Genomic DNA, 13,945 nt, shown 5'->3' with positions numbered 1-13,945 from the left:
ATTAATGGTATCAGTACATAATATAAATGTTAATGACTCCTTGCTTTGAAATACTGAGTTCTTTACATGATGCATTTGAGAATGTTACATGGCATCTGGAACACATTAAAAATAAATATATCCAGTATGTACAAAGCATGATGCAATATATTCTTTAAAACGTCTTACAAGGACGTGAATTCTGTATGTTTAGCTCATGAGGAGGTAAGTAAGTTTCCATGAGACTGGGAATTGAAGAAGCAGTCATTTTGGGGGAATCCCTTTGTCCAACTGTTGTGTTGTTACTGGAATGCCATTCACAGGTTGTTTTAAATGTACAGGGCAAACCTCATCCCTGGTGTAACTCCAGTAAGGTCAGTTTGGTTACACCAGGGATGAATTTGGCCCACTTTGTATTCTCTGTTGTGCCACTGTCTTCCACAGAAACTCTTTCTGCTTCATCTAAACTTGAAGTCATGTTCATCCCTGATGTACGCAGGTGCAATTCCACTGACTTCAATGGGCTGAGTTTGGCCGTGACACCTGTAACATATAATATGGATTTTACTGCTTACAAATGGGGCCAGACTGGAGTCTTCTGTCGATAGTATCAAAGGTCTATTGACATCACCTAGGAGAAAAGTTTCTAAACACTGCCATCATTTTTTCAGCAGAATCCTCCACTGAAGGCTATGGGGAATTCTGCTTAAAAAAAAACACAAAAACCTCATGTCACAATATTTCTCTCTGAATTTTCATATTTTCAAACATTTGAATGATATTTACAAGCAATGGCTGTTAATTTAGAACCCTGATTTAGTCTTACAGTGTTATATTTTACCTGAAAATATCCAATACTCAGAGCCCCTGAAGATGGGTGTAATGTAAGAACTTTAAAAAGGTAGGATGGAATATTACCTTTGCTCAAACCAGCCACTCTCCCAACTGTTACATTTTAGTTGCTACTTATTTAACATTCAGCCAATGAGTAGATTCATCAGTAGATACACTGGCCTGGTCCTTATCAGGATTCCATCGTGTACCCAAAGCACTTCTGACTTTTATTAATTGTATGGCGCTCAGACACAGGCACAGAGTTGAGAATTATGAAAAATAATGAACTCGAGCAGGAGCAGCATCTGCAGCGACACAGTTAGAGAGGCTTCCCCAACCAGAATCCCTTCTCACTGGTGTAAATGTGTAGTATCGATGAACCCCACCTGTGCCACATACACAGAAACAGCCACAGGACGGAAGATGGGCAAATTAAAGTTTAATCAAATAATAAACTCTGGTAGGAGCAACAAATAAACTAGCCTTTTCCATGTCTGCTTTCCCTTGAGAATACAGCAATCTTTTTCCAGAGGACCAGTGTTTGAGTCACCACCACCCTACATGTTGGTTGGTACTAGGTAGGTCTGGGAAATTCATGATATACATGTGCGCAATAGGTTTGTAATGCTTGCAGGTGGTATGGATATACATAGCTCATGCTATGCCTATGTATGGGATCACGGGACTATATCCCTCTTCTTGATGCTACTGCCTCATCGTGTTTGGAGCTTTGTTCTGAAATAAGAAATCAACTCTGCTCTTCCATTTTTGAGGATGTCTGATATCAAAACCAACATGACACGGGAACAAACGACACATGGCACATTGCTTAATGCATTACTGGAAGGTGCTCAGATACCACGAAGAGGAGCACAGTATAAAAACCTATATAGCACAGATTAAGATAATATCAAACAACAAAATATATCCCAGGCAGTAACAGCTAAAGGCTTCATCCTATACCTGATGTCTTCAACGGATGCAGTATCAGGCACTAAAATAATTTCAGACAGTAGGTCTGATAGTTTGAGGAGTTTTTGTAGGAGCCGACATGAATCTGAGTGTGACTCCAGAGAAGAATTCTGATTTTTTTGCAATGTAATATCCCTTTGCTAAACAAAACCTAATCATGTGAGGCTTAGATAGTTCCATTAAAGTAAAATCTATAATGCAGTGTCCAAGTACAAACAACAGTGATGCCTACCAGTAGGACTTTTAGACGACTGGACAAAAGGCCTTCCTTAAACCTTATTCCACAGAGCTAGACACCTGATTTCCCTTGCAAAGTTACATTGGGATATAAGACAAATAACAGAATATATAGCAGAGCCCACTGTGTGAGAGAATTAGGGCACATCTAAAAGCACCCTCTTTCTGAGAAACTGAATGATAATGGCTTTGCCACTCCTCCTCAGCACCTAGGTTAGTCTCAGACAATGTGAGAAAGAGAAGAAAATATCATATGACTTCTCCACATGACTAAGACAGCTCAGATTCAAAGCTGTTTATGAAAAGATACTTTGAAATTTTCATTGACATTCAGGGAATGCAAAAGGTTTGCATCCAAGTTTGGAGAGAATGTCTGTTCTAAAAAATTTCTGCTATATCGTGGCACAGTCGGAGAATCAACACAAAGCTGAATACTGGCTGATTTCACACACACATTCTGACTTAAAGTCAAATATTGTATACATCTCCAGATACTTGCTCTTTACTGCAAGATCAAAACAAGTAGAAATCCAATGAAAATATTTAAACAACATACTACCCTCCCCTGAAATTCCAATGTATACAGCTTCAAAGCAAATTATATGAAATTATAACTCTCTAAGTTTATAAACAAAGTTGTGGGTGAATTTATAAAACACATTTTGTAAAATGATATTACTTGCTGTCAGTTCACAGTTCTACACTCTTTGCCCTGCAATCTTGTGGTCACTGGTTAAAAGACTGTTGGATGTAAGATCAAATTTTAATTTACAAAGGCATCAAAAGACAGGGACAAGTATACTACCAGTTGTGAATAGGTCCAGTACCATTTGCTGGGAGAGTGCTCATGTTGGTCAGCACAACATGTTCTGAAAGTTTTGAAACATTATCAAAATTGCTGATCTGGGTGGTCAAGGATTTCCGACTTTCAGTGCTTGCATGACCTCTGGTGAGTCGTTCATCCTGGTGATGGTGAATGCGAAGCCAGCAACAAGAAAAAGCTGCTTTAAATTCTTCTCTAAATTTTCCTGTCAATCAAAAAAGAATGCACAAAAACATTATTATACAAATGGTGTTTTAATAAAGCTAGCATATGGAAGAGACATGGTTAGCTAGTGCCAAAGTGAATCCAAAATAATCAAGTACTCGTCTAACACGACAAAAGCAGGCAAGAACAGTTTTAGTGATTCAGGAAAAGGCAACAAAATTCCACCTTTTAATAAGGATTTATAGTAGGTGTAGTAGGAATACTAAATTAATTTTTACATGGCAGACTAGACTGGCTCTTAAGGTAATGTTCCAGTTTGTTTGTTGAGTAAATAAAACACATTTTATGAAAACAAATAATTGAACTTGAGTAGGTTGAAATGATTGGGCTATTACTTGACGTGAAATGCGAGGACAAAACTAATTTCTGTTTTACCTTGCACATTTTACAAAGGAAACCGGATTAAAAAGATAAAGAAATATCTGATTTTCTGTATATTACAGTGGTCATTTAAAGAAGCTCCTATTCTGTCCATTTTCAGGACCTTTGAAATAATTGGGGACACACTGAAATTGTTACTACAATGAATTTCATTACAGGAAAGATGGTGTGTATTTAAAGAACAGGGCTGGAAGTCAGGAGTCCTAAGTTCTATTCCCCATTCTGCCACAGGTTTCCTTGGACAAATTATTCACATCTCCCACCAGTTTCACAGTCGCTTCAATGGTGACTTGATTTACACCCATGTAAAATGAGATCAGAATCACACCCTTAATCTCTCTATGTCTCAGTTTTCTCATCTGTAAAGAGGGGATATTAAAACTTACTTTCCTAACAGGCTAAATGAATGAATGTTTGTGTTCAGGTACCAAAGAGATGGTACAATATAAGTAAACACCAGGAGAAACAGAACAGATGCTTGGTATGAAGCCTTTTGGATAGCATAAGAGCCCCCAGATTTCCATGTAAAAACTTTAAATTAAACACCAAACACATTCAGAAAAGTTTGGCTAACTCTTGTACACCTTTTTCTTTGATGTTGCCTCTGTGTTAATAAGTTTAAGCTGGGAGAAGAAACAGATGTGTTGCAATAAGAGTGTCCCACATCCAAATACCCTGAATTTTAGTGTTCTAAGGCTCTAGATCCAAATTTTGAGTCTTGAACCAATAACTGATGTTGTGTTCATTTAGATTGAATAAATGACCCTGAGAGATAAGGTGTTACCATGACCCTAAAACTGTCCAACATTAAAAGGTTTAAAACAAGGTTTGGCATTTGGTATATAGAGACCTCAGCCTCCTTAGTGCCAGGGCAAAGACACCTTTAAAATGTTTTTAATCTTTTATTTAAAAGATGCAGGGGGAAACAAATTAAATAATTTGAAATGTGAAGTCTTAAGTAAGGCTTTCATTTTTACAGCATCCCTTATTTCCTTTCCTTTTGGCTGTAATGAGTTTTAGAAGGAAAACGCCTGTTTGACTGTTTTTGAGATGGTAATAATTGTCCTTTCTGGAAAAAAAGAAGAGGTTACTAGAGATGGGATAGAGCTATTGCTGCTGTTGTTAAAGTCTGATTCTGTTTCCTAAAAGGACAAAACCACACATGCATCCCCCTCACTGCTGGAAAACTGCTTGCAACCTCAGTGCAGGCACAGCATGTCTTATTGGCCACTCCAAGGCCTGGCAAATTTTTACCAGCATTGAGCTGTTTAGGACATTGCTTTTAGCCACCTTTCTGGTCACAGTTACAGCATTGTTGCAGAAAAGACAGTTTTGGCTGGCTAAGCCAGACCCTTATTAGACAGAAAGAATAAGGAAATGGATAGGAAAGAAAAATAAGGTAGGGAAGGAAAAGGACAAGTTGGGGTGTGGGGAGGGAAGGAAGTCTCACATCCCGGGTGGTGTTTGGGATTTAGCCAAAGCTGGTGGAGGTGTCCTTTGGGACCCTCTCTCTGGCCTGGTCCACCTCAGGATTAGGTCCCAAGAGACGGTGGGGGTGGCAGCATGGTGGTGAAGCTCACTCCTTCCCCTTCTCTTGTTTTTCTGTCAGCAAGCATTCACATTCCCTGCTTTTGGTCAGCCAGCATTGACTTTCTCTCAAAGTCTCTTCTTTTATGGACCCCAAGTGAGTGATTGATGGAATTGCTCATCCCTTCATTATTCTGTCCACCAATTGGGCCTAAACTCTAACAATTTTGGCTCACTGATTTCTAGTCCCTCACTTCTCTAGCTTACCAGACATGATCTTAACACCATCCTTGAATTATTTCAGTTGGTCTTTTTCTTTTGTACTAATTCACTCTGTCTCCCATTTGCACCTTTCCACATTAACAGTTGTTGTTCTAGGTTATTGTGACAGTTTATGAACTTCCATTTCCTTTTCACAATTGAGCTCACAATTAGGGTAAATCTGTAGGCCCAACGGCCACAACAGTAGCCAGAAATCTTGGTTAACAGGTCATTGTTTGCTAGATATCGCTGAATTGACTGGAAATAATAAGAACAGCAAATCCTATTCTCATTAGATTTCCTGGATAGTTTTGCAAACCTTGGATACCCAGATGAGCATCCAAAAGTTTATCCAAACCTTATCTGAACTACACCTCTAAACTTCATCTATCACTAGTTGTGATCAAGCCTGCAACAAACCAAACTAAATGGTAAGAGGACTGAAGAAATGTTTGGTGATTTTTTTTTTACATACTATATTTCTACTGAAAACAGTCTCATACAAATAATAGAGAAGGATCAAAGGTAATAGAAGAGAGAATGGTAAATAAATGTCAGTTAGGAATATTTTAAGACTATTTCTACATTATATTATTTTTACAAAGGCACAGTATTGTTACACTAACAAGCAGGTAGATACTAAAATATAAAATTGTATTTTGTAATATTTTTCTACTGCTTCATTTATCTTTAGAAAATATCTCTTTCACCACAGCTTCAAAAATCCCCAGCAGTAAAACTATAAGAACACATAGGTCCTTTTTCTTTCATCTAGGTAGAGAATCTTCTGAGATTCAGCAACCTCCCCTCCTTTCTCCCCTCACCGAAGGGGGATTCCTGCCATTTAAGTCCTGGAAAGGATTAACTGAAAGTAACATAAAATTTCCCCCTTAATTATGAGGTCCTCACAATACTTGTAGCCCTTACTCAGGGCCAGATTCTGCCACCCTTAGGCACCCTCCTCTGTCCTGAACCCAGCCCCAAGCTCTCCCCGCCACTCTCCTGCTGCTTCCAAACCCACACATTACCCACTGCTCTGTACCCTGACCAGCGCTCTCCCCCCTGCCCTCCTGATGCCCCTAGTCCTATGGTATTCCCCCACACCCACCTTCTAGCTCTCCCCTCTGCATGGCGTCACAGCTCTGCTCAAATTTGGCCCCAGTGACCTGCCATCCTGACAGGGAGGTGGCCAGGCCAAATTTGAGTGAGTGGCATTGCAATGCAGTGCATGGGGTTGCAACACCATTCAAATTTGGCATGTCTGCCTCCCGTCATATGGGGGAAGCTGGGCCAAATTTCCAGCTCCAACAGGCACCAAAGGTGGGAGGGCTAGGGCCCTGCCTCCAACCCTTATCATTGCACCCCAAAATCTACACTTCAAGCTAGTGGGGTAATTCCAGCTTGAGGAGACATAGTCGCCTTAGCTCTGATCAAGCTCGCGTGCTAAAAATAGCATGAGCAGCAGGAGGGGACAGCCACCCTGTCTGTGTGCCTAGAGTCTTGGATGGGTACATACTTGAAGCGGCTAGTCCTTCCCATTGCTCCCACTGCTGTGGCTATGCTCCATTTTTAGCTTGCTAGTTCTATTAGAGCTAGTGCTGGGGTGACACCTTCAGCTTGAAATTTAGACCCACCCTGATTCAAATGAGCACTCCCTATAAAATTAATGGGGATACTTGAGAAGGCAAGGTGCTACTCAACAAGTGTAGCAGACCGTGAGGATAGAGGGACTTATCAGGACCTGCACCTAGATCCCAGTGGTTCAGTTGTGCTGCTGCTCAATTTTCAGGTCAGTCTTTAACCTAACTGATTACTATGCATTACACTTTAACTACATTTTCAATATGTAACACAGTGATCATCTGGAAACTCACCACTGAGAAAGTTATAAATGATAGGGTTCACTGCACTGTTGGCATACACTAACCAGTGCGAGAATGTAAACCAGGCATACACAGTCTCTCTGTCATCAGCATAGTTAAACATCCCCCAAACCCTGCAAAATAAAGAGGAAAAAGCCAGCCTGAAAGACAGCATATACGACTAAATATAAATGCTGTACTTTTATTCTATCTGCGGTATCATATAAAGCCCAACACATCCAGCTTTCCCAAGAAAATACAAAACCTCTTCCCACCCAACAACCAGCTTCCATGATGGTTTTGCACAGCGCAGAAGCCACAAGCAGTTTTGTCTTCAATGCACACATGGCACCCAGCTAGATAACAAAAGGGTAATTTATACCATCCAAGGCAAGGGGGGAAAATGTGTCTTTAAGCCAATACGACAATCTCCCAATTCTGGATCCAGCTTCTCAATTCTGGGCCCAGCTCCTAGCGCAACGAGGCTGCTGTAGAGTTAGGGTGGCACTGACTGGCTGCCTGTGGATTCTCTGCTGGCCCAAAATAGCTGGACTGCAGTGGCTCCAGCAGCATCCCCTCATGTCCTTGTGCAGGAGGCTGCTGCATTTAATCACTACGGATTATAGCAGAAATGTTCATGTTAACTCTCTGATTACAAGCTTCCCTCCAGTTTGACAATATGAATACACAGAAAATAGAGAAGTGGCACCCATGCATCTGACATTTGCCAGAGGACTTTCAGGTAGGCAGTGTTGTTGTAGCTGTGTTGATCTCAGGATATTAGAGAGACAAGATGGGTGAGGTAATATCTGTTATTGGATCAACTTCTTTTGGTGAGAGAGACAAGCTTTTGAGCTGCCACAGAGCTGAAGAAGAGTTCTGTGTAAGATCGAAAATTTGTCCCTCTCACCAACAGAGGTTGGTCCCATAAAAGATATCCACCTTGTATGTCTATCTTTCATCAGGGCAATACAATTAAGTTCTTTTTGTTACATTTTACTTAATGTAATCGTGCCAAGACAGTGACACTATGCTCATCACCTTCGCAGCTATAAATGTCATTGGAGGTCAGACAGTATAATTTCTCCCCAGTTTGTCAGTGTGTGTGTGTGTGTGTGTGTGAGTGTGAGAGAGAGAGAATGAACTGATAGAACAGAGTGTTTACTGAATATACTGTTTGGCAAAAATAGCCACACATAAAATTCATTGATTTGCCTATTATTTACTGATTCATTGATTACTCTGATATCAATATAATAAGTCTTCATAAAAATTCTCCTTTGACTTTTATTATATTCTGGGAGCATCTTCCGAGCTTGGAAGAATTGGAACACTTTATATTTTTGCTTTCGTTAAACAATAAAAGCTTGCTTGCTTCCCTGATTTTGGTAAATTTCTGCATAGTTATATACAGATCAGTTATTAATTTTAATATTTGAAACACCAGAACAAAATCGTTTGGGCTTAATTCTGCTACACATGCTCACATGGAGTCAAGCCATACACCAGGGCAGTCCTACTGAATACTACCCTACCCAGTGTTCTCCATCAGATACTACACTCCCGGAGTCCATTCACGCAAAAATAAGTTTGAATGTGTAGGTCAATGAGATTTCTTGCATGAGTAAGTGACCGCCAACGTGAACACGGGTTTTACAATCTGACCCCAAATTTCTGCCCTTATAATTGTTTAGCTAACAATTTGCTTACAGCTGCTCGCTGAGCTTCAGTTTCTTTATTGTAAAATATGTGGGTATCTATTTCAAAACTAAAAAAAAGAATATAGCAAACCACATCATAGAGAAATGCTTTTAGACAGAAAACTTCCCCCAAACTCTTTACTGCTTGTGAACAAACTTTACCTTTTTAAGACATTGAGGATACTAATTGGTAGATAGCAAAGTGCAAAAACCAAGAGAACCACCATTAGCATACGTGCTGTTTTCCTCCTGGCTCGAATCTGTTTTATTTCAGCTGCTACCCCACTAATCCTTGACTTGGTTGATTGTCCCAGTTTCCGGGGCTGTGCTAAAGAGGGCAGAGGCTTCCATTTTCTTTGAACTACTGATGAAGTTCCTGGGATCTAAAAGATTAAACAGTAAATGGAATCTTCGTTAATGCTGTTTCTCTAAGGGAAATTCATCACCACGTAAAAAGAAGCATCGTAGGAAGTTAATACAAAAAAGACAGACAGGCTGAAATAAAGCTCCATGATAACACAGTACAGTTTAGTAGCTTGTCAAACAAACACTTTAATCCAACACTGCTGTTCATTTAAGAGAAACAGGGTTTCAAAGGTATTATACAGACAATCCCAGCCATGACTTAGTAAGAACAGAACTATGCACATAACTGTGTGCATCCATGGCTTTATATGCTCATTGCATTTTCAAATATGTGTCCTAAGGGTCCATAAGGCAGCTGTGCTTTCCCTATTTATTGGGGGGAGTGAACTTATTTTTTCTGCATTGTGGTCGTTGCCCAGGGTATTCCTAACAGAGATTTGCAAATGGTGTGTGCGTGTTGGGCGGAGAGAGGGAATCATAACAGGATGTATGACTAGTTAGCCTATCCAACGACATGTCTAAATGAGTAGGTGCTGGCTCACTTTGCTCTCTGGAGATTGGTAAGCACCAAGAGCCTGCTGTTGGAGAAGCTGCTCATGGAGGAAGGAGGGCCAGTGGTAGAAAACCCAGACAGTATGGAGAAAAAAGGACATTTTAGCTAAGACAGGGTTACAGAATAAAGGAAAGGGGCACCAGGTTAAAGTCTTCTCAATTAGTATAAAGGTGACCTGTGGGGCAAGAGATGCTCATTTTTGCCTCCTCAGCATTCTGACTGATGCCTCAGTGGGACTAACTGAAAGTGCATCTGTTGGGCACCTCATCATGCACAGACACCCCATCGAGACTGAATGGGAGAGCTCTGCTCTCTCACTTCCTGTGGTTGGAAAAGATTGCATTTCCTTAGTCAGAGCAGCTAGCCAGGGGTCTGTGGTCCCAACACCAGTGCAGACATGGACTCACTGGATCCCTCAGGAGCTGGTGCTGTGCCAGGTTGAGCATGGACATCTACGTTCTGGGTAAGCAGCTGACTAACTGCAAAGGAAGCCTGTGCTCTTGCAGAGACACAGCTACACTGGTCAGGGCCTCTGTCACAGTACATGGGGTCAATTCCCCACTGCTGCCTAGCACTCACGTTCGCTATTTCCCCAGTTCTCCTTCAGCCCAGGCAGCTCACATGTCTCATTGCTTTAATTTCCTGCAGCAGGGCACCAGAAACTCCTCAGCATTTGTTAATGTCTCCTGTGGAGGAGGTGCTAGTCCCTACCTAGAAGAAGAATTCACCAAAAGCATTACATATCCATGAGGTGGACTCTAAAAATCATAAAACTGGGCTGAGCATGAGATTAAAAAATCCTTGTTTGTGTCGGCCTTCCCCTTTCTGAGACTTAAGGCAAAGCTAGTCCCCACTCCCTATTTGTGTGTCATCCTTCTGGGTTGAAAATTCAACCTGAAAAACACACACAAAGCATGGCTACTCTCCAGCTTCCAGCTGCTCAGGCGCTCTCCCATTCTTCCTCTCTGCTTCCCCATAGTGTCCTTTCCAACACTTGCTTCCATACTTCTAGCTCTTTATAGCCTCCTGCCCCTCACATTCTCCCTCTCTGATCCCCCCATGACTAAAAACTTTGACTCCCCTGTTTGCAGGAGACAGGCTTTGGTTTTCTTTTCAGTAAGTATACATGCTGTGGGACAGCACACAAAGGGACTGTCTGAGGCCAGGCTGAAAAGCAGGTGTTTTTACATTTATCTCTAAAGCAGGGACTATTTTCTCTCCATCTCCTTCACTGCCCCTCCCAAGAGGTTTTATGCTGGCCCTCGGAACTACAGGTGAACTTCACTCACAGAGAATCTCATGAGCACAAATATAATGAAAACGTCAAACTGTGCAGGAACAATTGTTTCTATCTTCAGTATTTTCCCACTGTTTATATCTCCATTTTAAATCTGTTTAAAGCACTGGTCACTTGAAAAGTTTCAACTAATTCTGTAAAGTTCAGCAAGGGAGTTTCTGGGTTTATTTCCCCCAACTAGTTAATTTGTCATGTACCAAAAGACTTTTTTTCCCCCACCCTCCCATAATTCAAACACATAAAAGGATTTTGCTTCAACTTCCCCAAAATACTTCAGGGGTGAGAACAAGTATGAAAGGCTACATGTGAAAAGATCTACTTTTTCTGAGAACTGTGAGCGTTTATAATATGAGGGCAATATTAGGCCCTGGTTCTGCAAACAGTTATGCATGTGCATGGCTTTACTTGTGAGCAGTGCCATTGGCTTCAACAGGACTAGTGACATGAATAAAGTTATGCACATGTATAAGAGCTTGCAAGATCCAGTCCTTCGTTATACACATTTTTTCTACACAGGGAAAGTGCCCAGCATCATTATTCTGCAATAATTATTTAAGAATAGCTCCCTGTATGGACATACTTATTCTGGAATCAAAGAGCCTTTTTTCCAGTTCAGTTTAATCCACTTCTAATAAATCCATGGGGGGAGTTTTGAGGAATAGCTGTCATGCTTCAAATTGGCACCCGACCTTACTCTGGAAAAATTTGCCTGTGTAGACAAGCTCTTAATTTAGGATTTTTTTTAAAAAAACTTGATTCAAGTTCACTGTAACCTTCCAGTGAAGATCCATAATGACAAACAGGAAATCAGTGAAGTTGGGTTGTAGGGAACCGCGGGACACAGGATAACATTTAGTATATTTCAGGTGTTTTTATAAACACAAGAAATAAAATCTGAACTCTGACATCACACCACTGAGGATTCACAGCCTTTTGGCCAAGATCCATAGTCTTGTCAATTTAGTATCTGAAATCAGTATGTCCTATTCTCGGGGATTTATCCTACTCTAATGGCAGAATTGACTCTGATTTATGGTATTGGGTCTTTTCCATCTCACTGCTGAGAAACTACACAGAGAGGTGCTACACAAAAACCTGAATTTGGGCTCTAGGAAGTATTTTGATGTTCTGTTCTTCTAATGCCAAAACTGAAGCTTTTCCTTCTATTTCGATCTGATCTTGTTTTCTGAGTTACCATATTAGTAGCAAGAACTGATCAGAAAACAACCCCCTCCCAAATATGTTGACAATTTCCTCTCCTCTTGATTTTGTTAGAATTTCATTTCAACAAAATTTTTCTGACAAGCTTTATTGATATTTGCATCCAATTTGGGTACAAAGAAATGGAATCTTGCCTCAAGACTTTGTATGGCTTATTTCTAATGAAACACGAGACATGATTGATGAGTCTGTGGTTAGAGATGACCAATCTGCTTTTCAAATGCTTCTAATAGCAAGAGCGGATCACAGATACAGATTGTGGTACAATGTTGATCTCCTTGTACATCCTATAAAGCTGCCCAGTGTTGTAGGAGTTACTGCTGAGAACTTATCTAAAGAAACCTGTTTCTGTTCTATCTCCATTTTGGAGGCATTATAAGAATTGCAAGAATTTGCCTCCTTAAGCCAATAAGCAAATAATTCATAAGATGTTGCAGGCAAAAAAAATTTTTAATACATACTCACAGTCAGGCTGCTAAAGTACTATAGCCTGAAGAGAATAAAGCTTGGCTTACATATGTACTACTGATGCATATTTTAATCACATACATACCAGCACAACACACACTTTTACCAATTATTACTATCAACTGAATTATACGGACACATTTAGCTGAGACGATTTGTAGAACACAAATAAGCTCTCTAAAATCCTCAGATGCTTTACATCAGCATTTAGAATGGTTAGAACTGGCACTAGAAGTTGTGGGCTGTTTTCACCCCCACGTGTATCAAGCTGGAAAGCCAAGCATCATAATCTTGCTTTTAAAACTCGGAAAAATTTTGAAAACAAAACCACAATGGGCCCAAAACATTTAAGCACATGTATGTGACTCTCTTAATTATTGAATGTGTGTCAGCATGTCCAGCATAAAGCCATTCAGTCCTAAGGAGATTGTTCAGCTCTTGCTTTATCTCTTCTCCATGATTCATAAAGGAACAAAATCCTTGTGAACAGGAGGGATCCCTGCCTATTAGTAAACAACATAGGTTACTCTAAAAGCCAGGCGGCTGATGCTGTTGCCCTTTGCTTCCATAAAGCTCCTAATTCTGAGATGATAAAACCATGTTTGCAAAGACTTTGCAAAGCAAAGACATGATCAATAAGTTTGGAGAGCAGACAGAGAGTAAAACACAATAGGGATGTCTTGTGAGTGAGTCATGGAGGCTAACTTTTAACCACCTGAAGATTCACTTTAGAAACAGCCCTCATTTTAAAACAAACTGCTTCAAGAAGTTTTCTGTCAAGGCCTGGGAATGCCTTGGCTGTTAGTACTTTGGATTTCATCATCATGTATGTCTAGCAAGATCATTGGTACATTGCAGCAGCAGAATATTTAGATGGCATTCTGATAAACAGCATGATTCCTTACTTGGGGTTATTACCAAAGATTCAGAATAGGACGGTTGATTAATTGCAGTTAACTCACGTGATTAACTCAAAAAAATTAATTGTAATTAATTGCAGCTTTAATTGCACTGTTTAGAATACCAATTGAAATTTATTAAATATTTGTGGATGTTTTTCTACATTTTCAAAAATATTGATTTTAATTACAACACAGCCAATCGCTCTGACAAAGTTTGTTTACATTTACAGGATATATTGCTACCCACTTCTTATTTACAATTTCACCTGACAGTGAGAACAGGTGTTCGCATGGCACTTTTGTAACCAGCATTGCAAGGTATTTACATTACATTGCA

General features: G+C 40.2%; 1 protein-coding gene across 1 annotated transcript in view; it reads right to left on the bottom strand.

Annotated features, from left to right (window-relative positions):
• Positions 1-328: 328 nt before the first annotated feature.
• HCRTR2 (hypocretin receptor 2) overlaps positions 329-13,945 on the bottom strand; it is a 61,084-nt gene continuing 47,467 nt past the window's right edge. The window contains exons 5-8 of the mRNA XM_073335119.2: positions 8,964-9,184; positions 7,114-7,235; positions 2,850-3,050; positions 329-522 (exon numbers count right to left, since the gene is read on the bottom strand). Of these exons, the coding sequence (XP_073191220.2) occupies positions 329-522; positions 2,850-3,050; positions 7,114-7,235; positions 8,964-9,184 (738 nt within the window). The remainder of the gene's footprint in view (positions 523-2,849; positions 3,051-7,113; positions 7,236-8,963; positions 9,185-13,945) is intronic.

The sequence above is a fragment of the Lepidochelys kempii genome, chromosome 3 (genome assembly GCF_965140285.1).
Source record: "Lepidochelys kempii isolate rLepKem1 chromosome 3, rLepKem1.hap1, whole genome shotgun sequence".
Classification (NCBI taxonomy): Eukaryota; Metazoa; Chordata; order Testudines; family Cheloniidae; genus Lepidochelys; species Lepidochelys kempii.
The sequence above is the reverse complement of the archived record's forward strand: the minus strand, read 5'-3'. Positions and strand labels throughout refer to the sequence as shown.